General features: G+C 41.1%; 1 protein-coding gene across 1 annotated transcript in view; it reads left to right on the top strand.

Moving 5' to 3' along the window:
- KIAA1549L (KIAA1549 like) overlaps positions 1-23,213 on the top strand; it is a 213,262-nt gene that overhangs the window by 161,733 nt on the left and 28,316 nt on the right. The window contains exons 12-15 of the mRNA XM_074998972.1: positions 832-959; positions 9,623-9,801; positions 11,646-11,863; positions 16,809-16,938. Coding sequence (XP_074855073.1) covers positions 832-959; positions 9,623-9,801; positions 11,646-11,863; positions 16,809-16,938 — 655 coding nt within the window. The remainder of the gene's footprint in view (positions 1-831; positions 960-9,622; positions 9,802-11,645; positions 11,864-16,808; positions 16,939-23,213) is intronic.

Here is a 23,213-nt window from a genome sequence, read left to right as displayed (position 1 = left end):
GGGTGCCACTTGGCAGCATGATATGCAGTAACAAAGCTTTGGTTAGGGGAGACACTTAGATAGTTCAGGACAAGTGAACGGGCGCAGAACTGTATCACTTGGGATGATCCAAGGTGCCCTTGGGTACAAACAGCCAGTCAAGTCCAGTGTGCTATGTGAGAGTGAATTTGTGAGTGTCCAGTCCAACCCCAGCTGCTTATTTGATCATTTCTTTAACAAAGAATTAAGCCAATGGTAGGATGGCTGAATATGATAAAATTTAATATGATGAATTTGTTGAACATCTACTCTTACACTGATATATTTTTCCATAATCTTGGCCTTTAAATAAGGAACTGGGAGCCACAAATAAAGAGCTGGTACCATGATAAAGGAAATGGGAATATGGAACTAATTTCAGCCTTGCTTGACACAATCTGGGAATACAGATGCAGATTAAATAAGAGAAAAGTGTTTGCAATGAATCTGTTCAGCCATGTTCATGAAATAATGCCAATAAAAAGAGTCTGCTTTATCTGAACTGGTTAATGAACACCAAACAAATAATGACATCTTTTACCGTTCACATTCTTTTCCTGTGGGCTCATGCAGGAGAAATAATCAGTTCTGATGTCACTGAAATCCCCTCCAGGAGTCATCTTACATAAAAGTAATTTTTTAATATTGTAATTGCATCCTGCTTTCATTGTGTTTCTGTTGTGCAGCTTATTCCTTATCTATTTTGTTTACAAACGCAAACTTGAAAAGCCAATGGTGCAAATGAAATAACCTTGAAATGAGGTTTATACAGCTGAAACTTACAGTCTTCCTTGTTGCTATGGTTACTTACAGCAGGTCGCCTAGTCAGAATGGTTCTGTCATCAGCAACGAATCAGGAAAGCCCAGTTCAGGCAGAAGCTCTCCACAGAAAATAATGGTACAGCAGAAAACGACAAAAGATGAGGGAAGAAAGAGAAATGGTGAGAAGTATTTCCTGATGAAAGACCTGCTATATGCCTGTGGTTATTCCCATACAGATACCAACACAGAGACATCTCGCGTTCAAATTCTCCTCCACCTTTGTCCTAAACTTACTAACCCTTCATGCATCTACTCTTGTTTATAGATCTCTTTTTGATTCTGTTCTGTAATGTGCTGTGACTTCCCTACATCTGGCATGGAAGAGTGTGTTTTTGCTTAGTTTTATGGGCCTTCATAAAGCCTTTACTGATTTTAGCAGCAAACTGATTAAATGAAACATAGTACCTTTTGATATGATAGACTGGGTTTGATGTCTCTCTGTGTATGCCCAAGGACACTTGTTTCAGTTGCTGCTGCCTCTCAGCTGGCCCAGATTTGATCTGTCACAAAAACTGTTAGCTTTCAATGCTCTCTATTATTTTCTCCTCCTTTTTGCTTTGTTTTTGCTAATAAGCATTGGATTTTAAACAAGTGAAAGAAAAGGGAATTGCTTCTTCCTTTTGGGTTTCAGCCTTGTGAAGCCAGACTCTGGGTGAGACATGGTTGCTTCTTACAGGGGAAGAATTAATATACACATGATCTGCTAAGGTTCTGTCACAGGCACAAGAGGATAATTCCTGATTTGTTCAAGATATTGCAGGGACAGAGTGGGAAACTGAAGCAAATAGAAAATCTTAATACAAATCTCTAACCTCTTCCTTCTTCAGTAAATCACTCGTGTAATCTCTTTGGTGCTTATGATATAAATGGCATATATTCATAACATCTTACTATGGTGATCCTTACATATGATACAAAATGCAGTTTGTTTTAAATACCACCCATTTAACAAAAAACATAATATTATATACACAGGTACATAGAACAATAGACAAGCTATATATTCTGAATGGCAAAACTCCACTGTATTTTTTACCCCTTCTGCAGTTGCTGTATATTTAGTAACAGTGCACTCTGCAGGGAATATAGTATTGCTACAATTGGAAAGCTCTCTTTTAAAATGACTTTGTTGTGCATGTTAGAAATTGATACAGAATGAATTTTTCTTTGTGTTGCATGCTCATACTGCTTGTATTATTTTCTGCTGCCAGAATTGGGATTTTACTAATAAGACCCCCAATCCAGCAAAGACACTCTACCAGCTGCTCGTGGGGCAGTCTCTCTAGAGGTCCCAGCTTTCTTCTAACTGGTCTCCTTCAGTTAATCAAGATTAGACCACTCCATAGCCTCTTAACTTAAATTGTGGCTAGATCTACACTAGGGAACATATATGCAATTCTAGCAAGGCCATTAGTGTAGCTAGAATCGACGAACCAGAATCTACTTCCTGCCCTAGTGTAGACCAGGGCTCTTCAGGCTTACATCGATGTCCCTTACCGCACACCATAGTGTGGAATACCAAGCTTGACAGCTGATCCCAGAGAGAGTGATTTTTTTTTGCCATGTCTTCTCACATGTGGCAAAATTGAACTCTGGAAGATAAATTGTGGCACGTTGATTGCACGGTAAGTATAGACATAGCCTGAGTCTATTAGCTCTTCAGCTCCACGGCTTGCAGTTTCCTTTTGTCTCCCCATCGGTTTTGCAGAGGCAGCCTGAAAAGGGGCTGTTGCCTTCTGCTGTCTGAAGCCTTTCTGTCTCTCCTTCCTTCCCTGTTCTCCCTCTTTTATAGCTAGGACTGCTTTCTTTATTGGCCCCAGTTGTGGGTGCATGTCGTCTTCATGGGCCATTCTGGAAGGCACATGGAGGCGTGGTCAATCTGCAACCACAGAAGACTATCCTCTCCTTTCTGCCCATGCTCAGCATGGGTTTGGTAAACCCAGTTACGCACCAATTCTAATGGGCTCCTGCACTTGCATGTTGTTCCGTTAAAGACAATGAGAGCTTTTAAAGGCAATGAGAAGCATGCTCCTGGGGCAATTCTGAGCCAAAAAAAAAAGTTCTGAGCAAAATATATTAAAATTCTGCATATTTTGTGTGTCAAAATAGCACAATATAATAGTTTATTTGTAATTAGCTACCCCTTTCATGCTGGTATTATATTACTTCCACTGTGTCTGGGGTAATCTGAATTTGGGGAGAAGCGGTACGATTTCCCCATAAATAAAATGCTTTTGTCAATGAATATGTCTGTAACAGTAAAGGTGAAAAAAGATTCAGAAATTTGGTTTTTATGACAAATAGCTTCCCTCGGAAGCACATTAATACAGAATGTTGAGTGAGTAATTTCTACTATGATACCGAAATTTATTTCATGTGCTCCGAAGAAGCAGTGTAAAGGCTGAGGAAGAGGAAACGACCCTGGAAGTGAATCTGTATGGTAGCTGGGTGGGAGAAATATGGAACAGGGGAATTTTTTTGTGGAGAGGGGATTGCTAGAGTTTTGGAGAGCCTGCTCCGTGCAGATCCTGTCTGACCCCTAGCCCTTTCCCTTTCTTTGAGGCCCCTGTCCCCATAAGTCTCTGCATCCTTCTAGTTCTTGTCTGTGTGTCTCTGTACTCTCCCCTGCAGGCACCACTCCCCCTCAGCCTCTGGCTCAATGTTCTTAGCTCAATATCTCCATGCCACAGTCTGTCCCCTCACTAGCCTTTCTGAACCCAAGTTTGTGACCTCTCAACTGCCTCATGTTCCCCATTCTGTCTGTGACGTGCCTCCTCACCTTGCCCTGCTGTGAGGAATGCAGTCTCTTGTGGCTCCTCTCTGCGTACTGCCATCTCTTATGGTATCACAGCAGCGCTTGGTGGGCACAAAGTGTAATTGCAGAGCCTTTCCAGTTGAATATGGCAGTGGTGCCTGGTAAAAGATTGCCACACTTGTGGTTGTCATCCTTCTGTATTCACTACACTCTAAATAAATGTCCTGGCACTCCCAGCCCCTCATTCTAAATTAATGCTGGTGACTCACAAGAGTCACTGGAGCTGCTGCCACTGGGGCCACCAGTACTGTGGAGGAATGGCTGGGGCCACTGGGGCTGGGACTGCGGGAGTGGCTGGGGCTGCTGAGGCTGGGGTGGAGGAGCAGCAGGGGCCACTAGGGCCACCAGGGCTGGAGCCACTGCTGGGGCCAGAGCTGCTGCTGATGCTGGGGCTGCCGTACACCTCTGCCACCAGGGGTGCAGCGTATACAGGAGTGGGCAGGTGGTACTTGCGTGTGGCTCTAGGAGGAGCCACATGTAAAGGCTCCAAGAGCTGCAAGTGGCTCCAGAGCCGGAATCATCATACCACGGTGTCCGATTTGCCACACGTGGCAAGTGACGAATGTATTGGATGCCACGTTTCTATGGTTATAAAAAAAAAAAAAAAAAAGTCTATGGGGAACAAGAATTCTGCATGTGCGCAGGGGAATACAGTCCCCCCAGGAATCAGTTGCAGGACTAGTACCAAAATCTTTTAAGGCCATATAAAGCAAGTTGGTAGACAACAATCCATAATTTTTTCTTAACATCCTAATCATTCTCCTGTTTCAAATATGCTTGCTTTATAGTACAGCAATGGTGGTACTGTCCAGAATTAAATATTGTATTTTCTTACTATAATTTTTTTCTATATGAGCCCATTCAGTAAAAAGCTGCTTCATTTGTTTGTTTATCTGTTCAAAATATTCTAATGGAGGTGTTATGTTCTGTTTTTTTTAGATGGTTAGGTTTTAAATAAAAGAAAATTGGTAAGAATTTTCAACATTTGACTGGTGCTTAACATAAGCTCTGGTACATTGGCAGAATAGGTAGAATGGCTGTCTAAAAAGGAAACCTTCAATACTGTATAAGACAATCAATGCCTTTTGTTTAAAATCTTCATTTAGGTCAACTTTAGCTTAATATTAGCAAGCAATAATTTGGTGCTTTCCAGACTGGACTGGAAAACTAATAGTTGCTATCATCTCTTGTGTATTTGACGCTGTTTTCTCCTGTCCTCCAATACAAAGCTCAGCTAGTTAAGTTGATGAGAGGGAACTATCTAGGGCTGAATTTTTAGGGCTGAATCTCTAAGGTGCACAGTAGCAATGGAGCTAGTTCGGAGTCACTATCACTGCAATGCTAAAGTTGCAGTAGCCATTGCTCCAAATATGGACCTGTATCTCCAACGGGAAACCATCAACTTATGGAATCCATGTTGCTGAGGATCTACTTCCTGTGTCTGCCCTAACAACTCTTTTGGCACAGGGAAACCACATGGCATGCAAGCCCTGGCGTTGAATTACTTCCAATGTGCCTTGGGCAGTGTGTCTTTGGGGAGGAGGTACATGAGTTTCCCCTTAGTAAAATAGTTCCATTGACCAGAAATGATATATTATTAACAAAGAGCTAGCTTATTTTCCATGCTCTGTTACTGCGCACCTCACACCCTTTCTGAATGTAGGAGGGCTTCAGTAATCTTCAGAGGATGACCTTTTCCACTTCCTTGAACTCTGTAGAGAATACTCCAGAGGGTCCCCAGCATTCACAGGTGGGAGAGGAGGTGGGGAGTGAGCAAACAGAGGCAGGAGGCAAGCTCAGAGGTACATTCACCATTCCCCGCCTCAGCTCTTTGGTGGACATGCCCTTGATTTGCGTACCTAGCATTTGGTGGGTGTGCCAACTGCATCGTAACAGTGGTTTGATTGGATGCAGAAGGAGTGCGTAATTCTCACCGTGTTGTGTGCAACCAGCAACATGCACCTCACTTTATGTGCCCTTGCTTTACATGTGTGTCACTTTAGTGATACCAATATGAAAAAAATGATGTGGATGGAAACCGGTGGAATCTGGCAACCCTGCGCCTGGGTGGTGGTAAACAAAATGTCTCACTGGCCACACATAGAACCACAATGAGCTGCTTTTGGTCTGAGAGCTGCAGATTGCTCACCCCTTTGATAGAACAATTGGAAACAGGTGTACTTGAAGAAAATCTAAGATTCCTCCCTACTTATTCCCTCAGAAGGGGAAGACCATACTCTAAAATACCAGCTTTGGGTAATGTGATTTTACATTCATATTATTGTTGCAATTTAAAACAGCAAAACAATATGCCATTCCATTCTGTATATAATGTTTGTCATATTCTCCTGTGCTATGATTTCAGACATTGCTGTCATCTGTTGTAGGTTTTTTATTGCAGGACTGTATCTTTATCCAAGCTAATTAGCATAGGGGTGATGTGTCAGCTATTTGTCCTTCCAGTATAACAGACTTTTTCTTTTAGCTGTTTGCTTTAGACTGCTCCAGCTATTCAGCATGATTGTAGCCTGACACCTGTAATGTCAATGTTAGGAAAAGAAGACGCACACATGGTTGATTTGGGCACTCCAAGTTAGATTGGTTCATTAACTAAGTTGCCATAGTTACAAACCAATTTTAGATTCTGTTCCTCACTGACTGAAACTCACTTATACAGAAAAATGACAGCACTGGGTGTTTACTTAATAAACTCTATTTGGCTTCTTTCAAAACCTACCCATAATTCATGTCTACAGTATTTCAGTACCGCAGGTGAACAAACAGCAAATAGGAAATAAAGATATATAAAAAGACTTGGTTGAAGGAACTGATGTATGTTGAACTTCTAAAAAACCAGGACTCTGTGGTCCGGCAACATCCATGGTCTGGCGGGAGCATGGATGCTCCTGTACTAGGGAGCCCCAGTGGCTGGTAGTTGAGTGGCAGGAGGGCCTCTGGGGCCAACTGCAATGGTTCTGGCAGCTGGGTCATGCAGCGCAAGTGGGGCCAGTAGCAGAGGGGCTGGCAGTCTGGCTGGGGCTCGTGGCAGCAGGGCAGACAGCCTGAGTGAGACCAGCAGCCAGGAGTCTGGCCAAAGCTGGAAGCAGGGCCAGTCTTGGGGACCAGCAGCTGGGCCTTGGATGGGCTCACTTGGGGCCAGGAGAGGAGCCCCAGTAGTGGGGCCAGTGGCCGGTGCTGGCAAATGTATTTGGGAGTGGAGCTGGGCAGTGGGGCTGGAATTGACCTCACCTGGTTTAGCAAACTCCCTCATTCAGGACCAGTCAGGTCCTGAGGATGCTGGACCAGGGAGGTCTAGCGTCTGTTATGGAGGCTTCAGTAGGGACTCTGTAGATTAGATTGTACTGCAGTTTCTATGGAAAACTGGGCCAAAATCCCTCTATATAGGAGTTTAATGATCAAACTCAACTTTTTTCAGTCACTATTTGCTGACTAATTATTTTTAAAATGGCCCTTCTTGAAATTTGAACTTTATTCTACTTTCTTTGAGTACATCTCACTTAAAAAAAAGGTTGCCTTGGCTTCAAATTTCTCCCAGAAACTCATCTTTACAATCTCTTGGCTATCTTTACATAAGCATATGCTAAGTGCTGAGTCTAGCCATTTCATTAAGTCTTCTGATCTGTATGGAACATCGCATTTACTAATTCAGCGGTGACAAATTAGAGCAAAGACTATTGAGTGTTTATTTCCAATTCCAATAGCCAAGAGAGTGGCAAAATTTTGAGGCGTAAAGGCACTTCGAAGTGGCTAGTGAAAGTCTCACAGGTGGTGATATAGCAAGGCCTTTTTGATGAAGAAAAAGGTTATTTATCAGTTGGTGATTCTCTGAAAACATTGTCTCTGAGTATTCCTACTTCTAGCCTGTCTTTCTCTCTGCTTCTGATTTTCTTTCTTGGGCTCCACAGAAGAAAGTGGTTGTGGCTGGAGACCACACAGACCTCCAAATGGTTGGTGCCATGAGATGGGGGTCCCAGTGGACACTGTAGTTCTGGCAGATTCCTGAAGCTCAGCAACACCCGGGCCACATTTCTTAAGTATGAATACACAGAGGCAGCATCTTTAAAGAGCTATATGTACTACTTTACATAACCTTTTTTTCCTCCCTCATGGGCATTTGATGCTCTGTGATGCATTATGACCATCTCATCTTCCTAGCTCAAAGGCTTCTCTTTTGAAAGAGCCAATATCTCCCTAGCTTCAGCAGGCGGTGCAGCTGAGAGAACAGATTCCACCCTCAACTGTCTTGTTTCTCACCTCCACGTGAAGAAGCAGGAGTTTCTTCTGGGTGTCTTCTCTTTACCCCGAGGGAGGAGATTTTTGCAAAATGTATGTGCATAAGAATGGCCATACTGGGCTAGACCAAAGGTCCATCTAGCCCAGTATCCTGTCTTCCAATAGTGGCCAATGCAAGATGTTCCAGAGGGAATGAGTGCAACAGGTTGATCATATGATCCAGCCCTGTCACTAATTCCCAGCTTCTGAAAAAATATCTTCACAAGCATTAAGCAAGTAAAAATACCTAAGAGGGGAAAAAAGGGGTCGGGGTCATATTAAAATAATAATTTTAAAATGTTCTCCTGTTCGGTAGTACTGTGTGATATATAAGCTTTAGCTTGTTCATCTAGTATGTCTACTGTAAGAATTTTTCTCTATTTAAACAAGTGTGAATTTTGCCATTGGTATCACTTGTCAGGTTTTCACCCAGTTTGCCAATAAGGATTCAGAATTCATAGCACTCTGCTTTTCTACACTCTGTAAAAGTCTGACATGTGTTCCCAGTAGATTAAAGTAAAGACAGTTTTATTTGAGCAATTTCACAAATCCCAAGAGACATTATTTAGTGACTGCGTGATATAACCTGTATATTTCAACAGTTCAGATGATGTCAACGAAGCCCACTGTGAATGCTCAGAGGAAGATGAATAAGCTTATAAATACAGTGAATTCATATTTTATGTAACTTGTGTCAAACATTTTTACTAGAGTATCTTTCTTAGTTGTTTAAACAGGACTAATTTATTTCTTGCTGAGCTGTCTTCAGTAGATTGTAAGTCATGCAGTGATTAAAGATTAAAATGGAATGTATTTTCAGAGGAAGCAGTATAGATCATACCATTCTGTTTTTTTAATGAAAACTGATTTTTGCTCCTGTGACAAATAGATGTAATACATTTTATTATTTCATTGCACAGTTCTGTAAGGAGAGAGCTGTGGATAATATGTCCTCATGCTTTACAAAACTTCTTCAAAACAAAGATAAAGTAGGCTTCCACAACTGATAATGTGATGCCCTCTTACCAACATAAATTTTGGGGGAATTATTTTTTTGGTTTATTGAAGGTTCCCTATGTAAACAGTGATTTATGACTAGAGGATTGACTGTGCTTTTTAACTATACACATTGTTGTTTTACATTAGTCATCTTTTTCTTTCCAGTCACAAATTCTGACAAACTTTTCAAAATTACCAGTGGTGCTATTTTTCTAAAGTAAAAGATTACATCAGCTGAAGAATTAGCTTCCTGCTTTTTAACAGCCAGTATAGATAGTAACAACAGTGTTTGCAGTCCTTGTTGCAATCAGTGTTTCATGTTCAGATTGACAAAGTGGAATTTTATTTCTGTACCTGTTATGACATTTGAAAATTCAGTCTTTTTTGTATAACACATATGGAAAGATGTGCTTTATACTTTCCATTATCATTTTCCTACATTTTTTCTCTATCAATCTCTTTTTTCCCGTGATCTTCCTTCTCTGTCATTGGTGAAATTCAACCCTCCCTTTTGGGAGAGTATGTTCTCATCCATCTAAAAATCTAACTGGAGTTCTTTCGAGGTTAACCTCTCTAGTGTGCTGACCACATCTGTATAAATCTATTGCATGTATTCTCTTAGTTCTCACACGAACATATTGAGAGTATTTGCTCAATAAATCTAATATGCTTTAGTGCCTATAAGTGATGAAGAGGATGGAGGCATTCTTTTTGAGAACATCGCCAAGTCTGCCATTGATCCATTCGACACATCTTCTGGATCTGTACAGCTGATCGCTATAAAACCTGTAGCATTGCCATCTGCTCACCCTGCATCAGAAAGGAGCCAGGACTCTGCTGTCATTAATGGAGAGGTAAGAATAATCTGACAGTGTTTCACCTGCAGGTTTCTTGATTCAAATGGAGGCATACATCGTGACACTGGAGGTTGGTGCACTGGAAAAAGAGAGGAAAAATGCCAGAAGCCTTTCACCCTTTGTTTGGCCCACATAAAATCCATGTCACAAATGCAGTCAGTTTGCTCAGAGCTCAGGACCCACTCTTTCCTTACACACCTGTGGATGCACAGTGCCATGAAGGAAGCAAATTTCCTAGTGAGTTATACAGCTCACATTCCAGTGGTATTTGAACACTGACAAAGGGAAGGGATTTTATCCTCCCAGCACCCCATTTCAGAATACAGGGAACTGAAGAAAAGGGCTAGATTGAGACTTGTTTTTTCCAGTTCATACAGGAAGCCAAAGTCTGAGCTGGGAATGGAACCTAGATATTGGAAGTCCGATCCTAGTGACCTGTTGAAAACTAGGCTATCTTTCTTGCTCACAATGAGAAACAGAGCAAGCAGGGCCCTGCCTTTGTTTTATTTCTGTCTGGTTTGCATAATAGATGCCAGGGATCCAAGAGTTTCCCATAGAATATTGTGGTTTTGCACTAAGATCTATTGGAGCCATTGACCAAATGCCACAACTTGACTCTGAGACTTGTATTATTTTACAGATTATTTTTATTTAGATTTTGTTCTAGAACAAACTACTTTTTATGGAGATAGTGGAATTTATATACCTACTGTGGACAAAAACGCCTCTTTTTTTAATTCTCCTTGCTGCACATTTGTGTAAGAGATAATGACTACATTGGCCTTGATTCTTCGTTGGACAAACCCAACTCTTCAAACTGCTAGCTGGTTAGAAATACAGTAAAAGACAGTCAAGCTTAAATGTGTGTGACCAGTTTAGGGCAATTCAGGCCCAACACGAGGGGCTGGGGTGGGCAGAGGGTAGTTGCCCTGAAGCCTGGTGATTCAAAAGTGGCCCAGGGCTCCCAGCTGCTGCCATCTCTACTCCAGCAGTGGCAGCTTGAGCCCTGGGCCCTTTAAATCACAGCTGGAGTGCGGTGTGGCACACTCCAGGTAGTGCTAAGAGCCAGTGCATGGGGGTGTGGTGTGGTGCACTACAGGGAGTGAGGGCTGGCTGCCACAGCCCCACCCCTTCTGCCCAAGGCCTCGCCCCTTCCAGGAGCATACTGCCCCCACCCCTTGCCCAGAGGCCCAGCGAGGCTGTTGGCTCCCCTAGGGCAATTTTGTCATGTTCTGGTTCTATGCTTGTATTTTAAGCTCCAACATGTCACGCTCATCATTTCCATCCAGAGCTGTGACATACACAGTATTGAATGCCTATGTTTCTTTCCAGAACTGTCAGTTCTGTATCCGTGTAAAACTTAGGAACATGCAAATTGAATTGGCTTGCATACTCACAGATGTGTTGGAATTTTTATAAGGAGATTGTAGGATTTGACACTTTAGCTAGAAATCCCAAATAAAATAGACATTTTAACACAGTCAGCTTTGGGGCAGAAAAGAAATTTATTCAGCTATACAGAATATTTCCCCTCCCTTCTCCTTACAAATAAAAATATTTGGGTCATGAAGATGGTTGGCTGATGTTAGCTCTCCTCTTCCATGACTATGAAGTGAGCCACTGGTATGATGTATTTAGTTCCATCAGACTAACATTTATTTAGCCATCTGCAAAGTCATATGAAATACAATGCCTCTGTCACTTGCGCTTTCCTGGTGCTGACAGATGGCATGAGGTGGTACAAGAGGCACTCTGCAGAGCAATGCGACGTATAACGAATGCACTTCTAAAACGTAGCTGAGATATCATCAGCATGATGAAATTTGTTCACCTTCTATTAGGTAAACAAAGCCTTGAAGCAGAAGTCTGATATAGAGCACTATCGCAACAAGCTGCGCTTGAAAGCCAAGAGGAAAGGATACTATGATTTCCCCCAGATTGATAACAACAAGGGGCTGACAGAGAAAAAAAAGATGTATGAGAAAGCACAGAAGGAAATAGACCATGTATTGGAACCAGAGGCAGATGTATCTTCTTCATTTGCAGAGCCTAAAAACAGGTGAGATATTTTTTTTTTTGTTTTGTTTTTTTTCATGCGGCGCATTATCCATCTAGATAGTGGGTATGTCTCAAGGCACTAGGGCAGAAGACTCATCTGAAGCACAAGCATCCATCACTGATGATGAAATTGTGTATTAATACTAATTAGGGCTGTTGATTAACCACAGTTAACTCATGCAGTTAAGCCAAAAATAATCATGATTAAAAAATTGATTGAGATCAATCACAGTTTTAATCACACTGTTAAGCAATAGAATACCAAGTAACATTTATTAAATATTTAGGATGGTTTTTCTACATTTTCAAATATATTGATTTCAGTCACAGCCCAGAATACAAAGTGTAGCTTTGTATTACTCTTGTTGATCCTATTTCATTTGCTCTTTGATCTGAGGCAAGTCATTTAATCTCTGATATAATTTAGTCATTTCTAAAATCAGACAGGGGATTTGTAGTAGATCAGAGTGGGATCTCAAATCTACTCCCTGTCAGAGGGTGCCAACTTGCCTCACTGCAAGCAGTCCCTAGTCTGCACTCTGATTTGGAGCGCATCAATCCCAGAGTCACTGAGCTCAGCTTGGCTGCTGACAGAGCAACAAACAGCTAGTGAATAGTTCATCTCTAGGTAGATGGAGGCTGCCACTCATGAAGGGCAGGTGTTAGGGGGCACAGGTTCACCCACTCCACTGTGCCCCAGCTCAAGGACCAAATGGCAGCAGCCTGGGCTGTGCCAAATCAGTGGTGACTCCACCCTGACACCAACTATCCCTGGGCCATGGTGTACTCCCCCTCCAGGCATTCTTGTAGTCTCTGGGATTGGTCATGACAAGGTGCGCTTTGGGGTCAGGTAAACCTAGCCAATTATTGGGTTCCCTCGAGTCAGTGTTGGGCAGTGGTCAAAGTGGTCCAGGCCAATCTTCCTTTGCCTGGGAGCTCACCTCAGTCTCCTAGCCTAAGGAACATCTATCTCCTCTGGTAGCAGGGCCCCAACTGAGCTCCCAGCTCTAACCTTTGTACTTCTGGCCATGCCCCGCTTCTTAAGGAAATGGAGAGATGGATCTGGCTCGGTCTACCTGGGTACCTGAGAGTAGTCTTCACCTTCCAGTTTGGAGCAGGGCCACCTTGCCTCATTACTGTATTGCGAAACATCATCAATGTTTGTGTGACATTTTTTGTCTTTTTTTAAGGCAGTATACAATTGGTGAGCATCTCTTGGACACAGAGATGTTCTAGTGGAGGAGAGTGCGAGGAGCCCCATCTATGCACATTGCACAGGGGCTGGCCATAATTGCAGGCTCTGGTCTGTACTAAGCTTCCCCATGAGTGCTTCTGGGAGCACAGGTTGCCGTACGCAATGAGGAGGTCATGTCATGCCCACCCCTCACTAATTAGTAGAGCCAGCCTTGTTGGAAGTGGCAGCAAAGTCCGCTTGCTCCCACATTGCACAGGGCAAAATTTGTGTCTTGTGGGTACACGTGAGAGAGATTGTAGCAAGGATTTTAAAAGAGCTTGTCTTGGAATATAAGCAATAGCTGTAGCCAGTTGTACTTGTTTATGTGAGGGCCCAGAGAGAGTGGGAGGTGCATTTGAGAAGCCTTGTCCCAGGGTTGTTGCAGTAGGTTAAAGAGGAAAAAAGTATTCTAATTAATTTGTATCAGATGTCATTGCTGAAGGGTCTCGGGCATCAGTTCCCTGAACAGGTATTCAGTGAGAGAGGAATCATTTGTTACATATATGAAGAAAAGGTAAAATATTGAACATGAACATTACCATTATGCAGCAGTCCTGTTTTTCTTAGTGCAGTGTGTCCCAAGAATATAACTGTGGAAACATGAATATTAATGTGTACAATACATACAAAGCACCGAAGCAGTATTTTGGATATTTTTTCTGTTCTCTAAGTGGTATTGAGAGATGTTTAAAACATTACACATTAAGCTTTAATATTAGCCATCTGGTCTTTGTTGTAGATAAACAAACAAGTATTGGTATATCTCAGTATGCTGACAGATCCTGGAATACTTTTATTTTTCTAAGTGTGCTTTCTAGTGTATTGTGTAAACCAGGGGGTAAGCTATGAAAATACACATCAAGGCAAGTACTCTGAACAGTCACTGAATGATCTCTCTGCCTTCTGAGACTTAGGCTAGGTCTATATTACTGTAGAATATCGACCCACTCAGGGTCGATCTTCTGAGATTTTGTTTTGCTCGTGCATGAAAAGGCAGTTTCTGGGGTCAAGATCAACCCCGTAATTCCTCACAAGCATTGAGAGTTAAGGTTGATCAGTGGGAGAAACGCTCTCATTGACCTTCTTCTGTATAGACAGCAATTGAAGTCGACTGCTGATAAGTCAATTTTAGCTATGCAATTGGCATAGCTAAAATTGCATATTGGCAGACAACTTCTATGTTTAGTACAGACATAGCCTGAGTTATTAAATGGTAATTGTACAAGCACTAAAGATACTTGTGGAACAGAGCTGGGCTATAGGAACTAAAAAAGAATGGGATCGTTCCCAGTTGCACTTTGTGCAAAGATGACGGGCATTTTCAAAATTTGGGAATGTTTCTTGCCCTTCAGAAAAACTTAATGTTTCTTACAACTAGTTTTATGGTCCTTACACCAACAGCTAGAATGGCAGATTTGTGGTAGATATCTCAGTTGATATGCTGTGGGACAGATGCACTCTTTTTTTTTTTTATTTTAAAACAAAATATCAGAAAGCCAAAGTGACCTATGTTCCTCCTGGGGTGCAAGGATTTAAGTCAAGTATGTCAGTGACATACTATTGGATGAATACAGTATGATGATACTGCAGTTATAGTGCAGCTATCTGAGATGAACTGATATACTTGAATTTTTATAATAGAAACAATCACTCTTAGAGCTGATTAGTTTAGCAGAAGACTAATAAATCTTCACATTTTTAAAGATAACATATTTAGAAGTAGGTAAAGGATGGAGATTTCAGAGTTCCTAGAAGAGTGGCATGTTGCCCTCTAGTTTCACTGGTATCACTACCATTAACATTAATAGTATGTATGCCACTTATACAATGTTATGGGAGAAAAATAAATTAAATGCATTATTCAGACTGATCTTTGTGTATTGAGATTTGTGGAAAACAGCATTTTTTAAATTGTTTACAAAACACCATAACTCCATTATGGGTTAGGAAGACAATTTCTCTGAAGTCATAGGTGCATTTGAAATCCCACCTTTAAAGTGAAGTATTTGTTTAAGCTCTTTGTTGAATCAGGGCCTTAGGATTGATGGTTAATATACTTTAAATATTTAATCCTAGCTAGTGTAACTCGATGCTATTCTTAGTACTCATGCAAATGTCCAATGCTTTTGAATTCTGCTGATCCATTTGATTCAACTATGCATTGTGGTTATAATTTCCATGGAATAATTCCACAGCATACAAAGAAGTGTTTCCTTTTATCAGGTTCTTTAAATGTGTTGTCTCTTAGTTTCATTAACCTCTTGTATGCTATATATTAAATAGTAGTACTTGATTGGACTTTGTGCCATTCTGTTTTTCACATGCCTCCTTTGCGTGGCTCTGTTTGCAGTAGCTTTGATCTTTTCAATCTCTCTAATATATAAGTCCTTCCATGTCTCTAATTTTTGTTGTTCTTTTCCATATATATTCAAGCCAAGACAGCTATTTTTAGGCCAAAAATTTTAGGGACATTTACGGTTTATCTCTATCGTGTCTAAAATCTGTTGTTTGCCATTCACTCTCTCCTGTTCTCTCTCGTATGCTCAGTTAACTGATTTCCAGGTGTGTCAGAAAGGTGTTTTCCACCAGGTATAATGTGAGTTATTGGATTCAGTGTGTGGGTGATGTTGGTGGCCTATGATGTGTAGGAAATCAGACTAGAATGGTCTGGTGGTCCCTTCTGGCCCTAAATTCTATGATTACAGAATAGTTTTTATGCTTGGTTATCCATTGCCTGAGCACTGTGACCTGTGCACTAGCCTGATCCTGGCATTGGATTGTTTTCCAATGCATCTTGGAGCACCCTCAGGGTTGTGCTAAGTTACACCACTTCATAATAGCACTTTTCTTAAAGGGACAGTTAAGCCAGTCAGAAATCAGCTTGAGTGTAGAATACCCTGCTATCTCCAGCCTCAGGGGCTGAGAATGCGTGTGGGTAAAGTTGGCATAGTTACCCAGTCAGGTCACAGAAGTGTCAGAAAAAGCTGCTTAAACTTCATCTCTGCCTTGGAACATAATTATGCCGGGCAGGCTGAAGCAAGTGATGCACAATTGGTGCATGCACTTTACTCCACAGGTAAATTCCTCTACTCAGAGAAATTCTCACTGTTTTCTACTTGTACAGCAAGCATCTAGCAAAGGAGTAACAGTTGAGGATCAGACCCAGTGATAATTCACTTCTCCTGAGCTCTAATCCTTATTTAGCTAGTGGTGTTCTATTCTATATTCTTGAAGTACTTACTCCAGGTCACAGTTGCCAAATGTTGGTGTAAAAGTTTCATACTTAATCCTTTACTTAGGTACCTAAATAAAATTACCTGATTTTCAAAGTTTCTCAGCACCTGCTGCACTCATTGAACTGACAAGCTTATGTTAGTTACAACTAATGATTTTAAAACCTATCAACTATATACCACAAAGGATCCTGCTGTTCACTTGGAACTTAGCTCCTCCGGGACCTCCAGTTTATGGTACCTATGACCTTCAGCCTTTTACTTTGGTGTTTTAATAATGGAAAACAAAGTACATAATGATCTCTTTTATGTAATTTTGCTTTCTTCCAGCACTTGTGTGTGTATAGAAAGGGTATCCTTGGATCTTTTGTTATAACTAAGATAACGTTAGAATAAAGATTATAATTACAGAACATTGTGTGTCATTTATGTTTGTGCTTTGCCTTCATTTTAATATTTTCTCATTGAATTTTCTCCAGGCAGCCAACAAAGAACTCTATGTACAGAAGCAGACAGTCTCTGAACAGCCCTAGCCCAGGAGAAACTGAGATGGATCTTCTAGTTACACGGGAGAGACCAAGGCGTGGGATCCGCAACAGTGGATATGATGTAAGTTTATCAGATGCATTCAGTGAAGTTTGCAGAGAAAATCCTAAATTCAGTATTTAAAAAAAAAAATTAAAAAACCCTACAGGCTAAGCTAACCAGAGTGTATTTGAGTTTAACATTAAGGAACATTATATCTCTTCAATGCCCAAAATTACTGAAAGCAAATGCAGACTATTTAATGTATGTTCTAATTGCAGCTTGTTTTGAAGTGTAAGAATAGTTAACACAATTTTCTCTTTGGAAGTCTGTACTAAAAAAGTATAGCCTATATGCTGAGGCCACACAAACTCTGCATGATTTCTCAATCAAGGAAGCAAAAGAATAAAACAGAGTCATAATGCAGTATTTGCAGCCTCATCTCAAATCCTGCAGCTCAGTCATACCAGAAGGTCTTGTCTTAGAGATGAAGTGCAAAATGGACAGGGAACTTAGGCAAAATGAGGCAGTGTCTCTGGGTGTCCTTTAATCTGTGGAGAATGAGACATTTTGCATGCAGCACCAACTGCTAACCACTGGTTTTTAGATAACTGAAAGAATTTAGCAATGTGAGAGATTATGTTCATGAAAGTCTAAACCAGGGTGAATTGTTTAGATAAGAAATTTAAATAGCCATTGTAATCATAATTTAAATCAGCAAGTCAGAAACCTTGATTTAAATAATCATTTGTATTCCTCTTTTGTACTTTTAAATTATTTTCCTAAACAAAAGTTAACATTCACTGGTTGGTAGCCATTAAAACATATTGATTTGATTACACTGAATTTGTTTTTCTTCCCAGGAGGATAAATTATGTGTATACACATATACTTAAGCATTTATACAGTGCTGCATATGTTTATTCAGATTCTTAACTTTTACTTTTTTATTGTGTTAGAAAATTGTGAATGTCACTTTGCTAGCTTGGGAACATGTTGGCATTTTTTATGGATATTGTGTGTCTTGAATTGCTGTTCAGTTTAGTACTTTTAGGTGGCAGAATGCCTATAATTAAATCTTAGGGTGCTGTAAAGGAGTTACTGCCTAGGTTACTGAACCTAGCAGAAAAGGCAAAAAATGACAGAGGTTAGCCTCAGGTACACCGCTTCAAAGGCATCAGGATAATAGTGGCTTGGCCAGTAGTTGGTGAGTGAATTGGCCTAGCTGGCTGACTCACAGGATATTTTTACTCTTCCCAGATCTAAGCCTGGGATTAAAAGGAGACCTAGCTATGAAGGAAACACTATAAAGGAAATAGAGGCTTGGGGTGATCTGAGACGCTGGCCAGGGTTTGGTGGTGTAAAGGCTGAGAGTCAGATTGAATCATAGAGACAGGAAGGAGGCTGTAAGCTATGTAGGTAAAAACTGTTCCTCCCTGCTCGGATTCTGAATGAGACAGTAATGCCTGAGTTGCAGATGGAAAGATGAAGGTTAGCTAAGTGAATTTGCATATAGACCTCTTTGTTTAAATCTATTTCTCCAAGCACTGTGTATCTTTGGGACAAAATAAATTGTTTCTTGTTCTGTGAAAGTGCTTCTGTATCACTGCTAACATGCTGTCAGAGGATTCCAATGAGGGTCAAACTTCATTTGGGGCTATTGAGTTAGTTGTGTATGATACCTATAGGGCTGCAAACTAGGTATTGGCATGAGTGTAAACCCAGTACGGAATTCCCCCCGGGGCATGTAAAGGTCCAAGTCTTGACACCTGTATAGCGGTGGGGCGGGGGTGGGAGGGTACTCGGAGATAGTCAGAGAAGGTGCAGTGGGGCAGCTAGCCCAGTAAGTGTTACTTCAACATTTTAGAACAAGTAGATCTTATCTTCTCATGTCTTATTTTTAGTTAGATTGGAACAGAAAATTCCTGCTTTTAACTTTAATCCATTTTTTTCATTTTTCATTGAATTGAGGCAGATAAATTGAAATGAAGAAAAAACACTTTCTGCTTTGTTTGGCTCTACCAAAATAAGGAGAAGAGACATTTGATAAGGGTTTAATCAGACTGCTATTTTATAATTAGATGTCTGGGATTAGGCAGCAGATAACATGTACACAGCAGGTAACTCTCCCTTGTTTTCTCTCATAATTGATCTGGGGGAAGTTCCTTTAGTAACTCTCCCTCCATTTTCCTCTGGGGCACTCAAGTGATTCCGTTGCTGGGACCTGACTAAATGCACCCCTCACAAGAGGGATAAGGTGAAGTATAATGAAGTGGGGTTGGCTGCATGGGTGTCAACCCAAGAGAAGCAAATCTGTTAGGTGTAAATGGGTAATGGATTTGGGACAGGTTGTAGGTAACATGGCTCAGAAATATCAGCAGTTGAAATGTTTCTATAGTTAGATGTGAATTTTTGTCATTAACTCAAAATACAAGAACGAGGATTGCATATTGTGGAATTAAAGCTGTTTTTGGGTGAGAGGGAGGAGCAGTGTACGTATTCCAAAGAGCTGTAAATAGTATAACTAATTCATTCACTTTCCAAAAGGTCCTAATCTCAGACTCCAGGGTTTATGTGTATCAAATGTGTCTTTGCTGTTCCTTTTTCCCTTGTTTATAGTTGGCTGAGGCTATGCTGTGGTAATTTGCTTACGATTAGCTCTATTTGAAGTTCTTGAGGGCATCCTCTGTCTAATCTTTCTTTTTTAGACTCCACTTCTTGTGGCAATTCATTCCACAGATGAATTATTAGGTATATATGTGCAGTACTGGCAACCATTCAAAATAATGAAGTAGGCTACCCCAAAATCATGACATGGACTTAAAATTATGAAATTATTAATTGGTTTTTCTCCCATCTATCTTCCTTCTGTTTTGATTTGTTTTATTTTTTAAAGCTCCTAGGCTAAGCTTAAATCAAACTTTCTTGCTGTTTCCTCTACCAGGAAGGCTAGAAAATTGCCTTTTTTTTTTTTAAATGAAAGTTGAGAATTTTTACTTATTTGTGAGAGTTGAGTATTTAATAAAACACCATAGACTGCAAGACTGGTAATAAAATCATAAGTTGGCAATACGGTGCATTGCTTTTCTCTTGTATTGTGAGAAAAAAGCAAATAGGATTACCCAATTACCACATCTGTACCACTAATGATTTTTTTTCTAATGTATCACATGCTCTGTTATCTGTTTGCTCTCCTAATTTGACAGTCCCAATTTTTTAATTTATCCTGTGTGGAACTCTTGTTTTCCTTTATAAGTATTTTACTTGCATTCTCTAGACTGTTATGTTTGCTATTTCTTTCTTAGATGGCCAGACCTGAATACAAATCTTCTGGTGATGGCATACCATTGATTTATATAATGGTATTGCAATATTTTCAGTTCTTTTCAGTAGTGTTGGTCCGAAGATATTTGAAAGACAAGGTGGGTGAGGTAATATATTTTATTGGACCAGCTTGTATTGATGAAAGAGAAGTTTTGAGCTTAAACAGAGCTCTTTTTCGGTTTGGGACCAGTGTCATAGGTACAAGGTGGAACAGACTGTTTAGCATAGTAGTTAACAAAAGAGACCATTCAAACTGTAGTGGCCAGCTAATACTCTTGCAATCACAGGGTCAAAAAAGGGGACATTACTTGGTTACAGATCGGATTTATGGCTTATTACAACAGCGTCTTTAATAAGCCCGTGATTTTAGCGTTTAGCAGAACTATGAGTGTAAGCTTCCCAGCTCTTGTTTTGAAGGTGTTGTGCAGGTTTCCTTTGAGCTGAGGAGTGAGACATCGAGTACGGAGTGATTGTTTTGTGAAAATGCACGCTAATGGTGATAGGTTGTTTTCCTGTGTGAGCTCATTTGAGAGCATAGAAGAATAGTTTTCTCCCTCCTCCTTGTACCAACCTTTTAGGTATTTGAAAACTGTTGTTATGTCCCATCTCATCTCAGTCTTCTCTTTTCTGAACTAAACAAACCCAGTTTTTCAGTCTTTCCTCATAGGTCCTGGCTGCTAGACCTTTAATCATATTTGTTCTTCTTTTCTGGACTTTTTCTAGATTGTCCACATCTTTTCTGAAATGTGTCCAGAGCTGGATACTGTAGTCCAGTTGAGGCCTAATCCAGCATGGAGCAGAGCAAAAGAGCTTCTTCTCTTTGCTTACATACAACACGCCTGCTAAAGCATCCCTAAATTATATTTGCCTTTCTTTTTTTTTTTCCAACAGTGTAGACCCATTTAGCTTGTGGTGCACTGTGACCCCTGGAACCCTTACTGCAGTACTCCTTACTGTGCTCTCATTTCTCATTGTGTATAGGTACAACGGATTGTTCCTTTCCAAAGTGGAATACTTTGCATTTGTCCTTATTGCATTTCATGCTACTTATCTCAGACCATTTCTCCATTTTGTCCAGATCATGTTGAATTATAACTTTAATTAAATTATAATCCTATCCTCCAAAGTACTTGCAAACCCTCCCACCTTGGTATCATTCACAAACTTTATAGGCGTATTGTTTGTCATCGTCTAAACCATTCATGAAACTGACCCTGAACAAATCCTTGTGGAACCCTACTCGCTATGCCCTTCCCAGCATGACAGTGAATCACTGACAGCTACTCTCTGGGAACAGTTATCTAACCAATTATCCACCTGCCTTTATAGTAGCTCCATTTAGGTTGTGCTTCTGTAGTTTAATGAAGAAGTCATGTCAGACACATTATTGTAGTTCTCAACTGTGATGACTCTATTAACAAGGCCAGTTGACTATTCTGACACCTTTAGCTACAACCAAAGATGACATCCAAATACTAGCCAGATCTTGACAATTTCATACTTATATTTATTCCCAAATATTTATAATGTGAAAGTTTTTCAATTTTAAATGAAAATGAACAGTAAATAATAGAAACCAGCCATAAACAGGCCCTATCAGAGGGGAAAGGGCCAGGAGGGCCATTTGGCTAGGGCCTCAGGAGAGAAGAGACCTCAAATTTTGACTTTTTTTTACCAAGGAATTTCAATTTGTTATACACAGTGCAGTTACAACAGAGACAACAAAAGACACTATATATATCTGTAAAAAAAATTGATTTAAATCACTGTGGGATCTTGGGGTTTGCCAGTTTTTTGGTCACATCCAAGTTTTCTTTTGCATGACCGGAGACTGAAGTAGCTTCTGTGATTAGTGATTCTTCTATGAGTGGTGTCCCCATGGGTGTTTCAATCTGGGTGTGGGTGTATCCCTGTGCCAGTGCTTGGAGGTTTTACTGTAGCTGTGGTTTCCTTCTCTGTGCATGTACAGTAGTGCCTCCTCATGCCATCTGGAGTGTACGCAGCATAGGCCCCTCCGTTCCTTCTCAACCATCCTTGGCAGCAGACAAAGTTTTGTTCTCTCTCTCGCTGAAAGACAAAGAAGAGTTAGTTGTTATTGTACCTTTTAGCTGTTCTTATCTTAGTTATCTTCCTTCTTAAAGTTCAAAAAAAAGTTAGTTAGGTTTAGTTATTCCATCATCGCCATGCTGGGCTACCTGCTTTCAAGAAATGTGCAACGTGCAGGGAAGCCATGCCTACCTCCTCCAGACACATGTCATGCATTAAGTGCCTGCATGAGGGTCACCAAACTCAACCCTGCACCGACTGCTCCAGCCTCAAAGGAAGGGCCAGGAGGGACTGAGCCAACAGGCTCAAGACTTATCTTTATGAAAAAGCCTCTCCAACTACCAGCCCGAGAGCAGTCCTCTGCTGAAAAACTGGCACAGTAGACCAAGGGTGTGGAGTCTGCACATCCCTCTATGCTGGTCAGCACCCCAGCTGCTCAGGCAGACATTTCCCCAGCACATTCCTGGCCTCTGGACCCATCTTCACAGACCACACCTATCAAAAAGGTCACTGCAGCTACCCTGGTACAATCTAAGCCAGCACCATTCAAACAGGCGCTTTTGGAGCGAAGCCACCAGCATTCATGCTTCCAACATCATCAGCACCATTGGCACCAACAGCTTCGGTTTCTTCTACTCCAGTGCATAAGAGGTCATAAAAAACTAAGACCCCCACTGTTGGTGCTGGAGATGGAGTGCCAGTGGCACTGCTCCAAGTCTCCATGCTGCTCGCACAAGGCACCATGGAAGTCTAGGGCTGGGGGCACCACCCAACTCTTGCACAGCACCGGAGAAGAAACTGAAGTGACACTGGGACAATATCCCGGGACTTTGGCCTCACCCTTCACCCCAATCCACTCAGGCTGCACCTCCATGCATGTCTCCTTCATGGTTCCAGGATGCCAAAAGCGCATGCTCGAGGGAGCGAAAAGGGTTCTTGTTAACAGCAGATGGGAGTCTACCGGCAAGTCCTATCTCTAAAAGTGGACG

The sequence above is a fragment of the Carettochelys insculpta genome, chromosome 6, assembly GCF_033958435.1.
Source record: "Carettochelys insculpta isolate YL-2023 chromosome 6, ASM3395843v1, whole genome shotgun sequence".
Classification (NCBI taxonomy): domain Eukaryota; kingdom Metazoa; phylum Chordata; order Testudines; family Carettochelyidae; genus Carettochelys; species Carettochelys insculpta.
The sequence above is the reverse complement of the archived record's forward strand: the minus strand, read 5'-3'. Positions and strand labels throughout refer to the sequence as shown.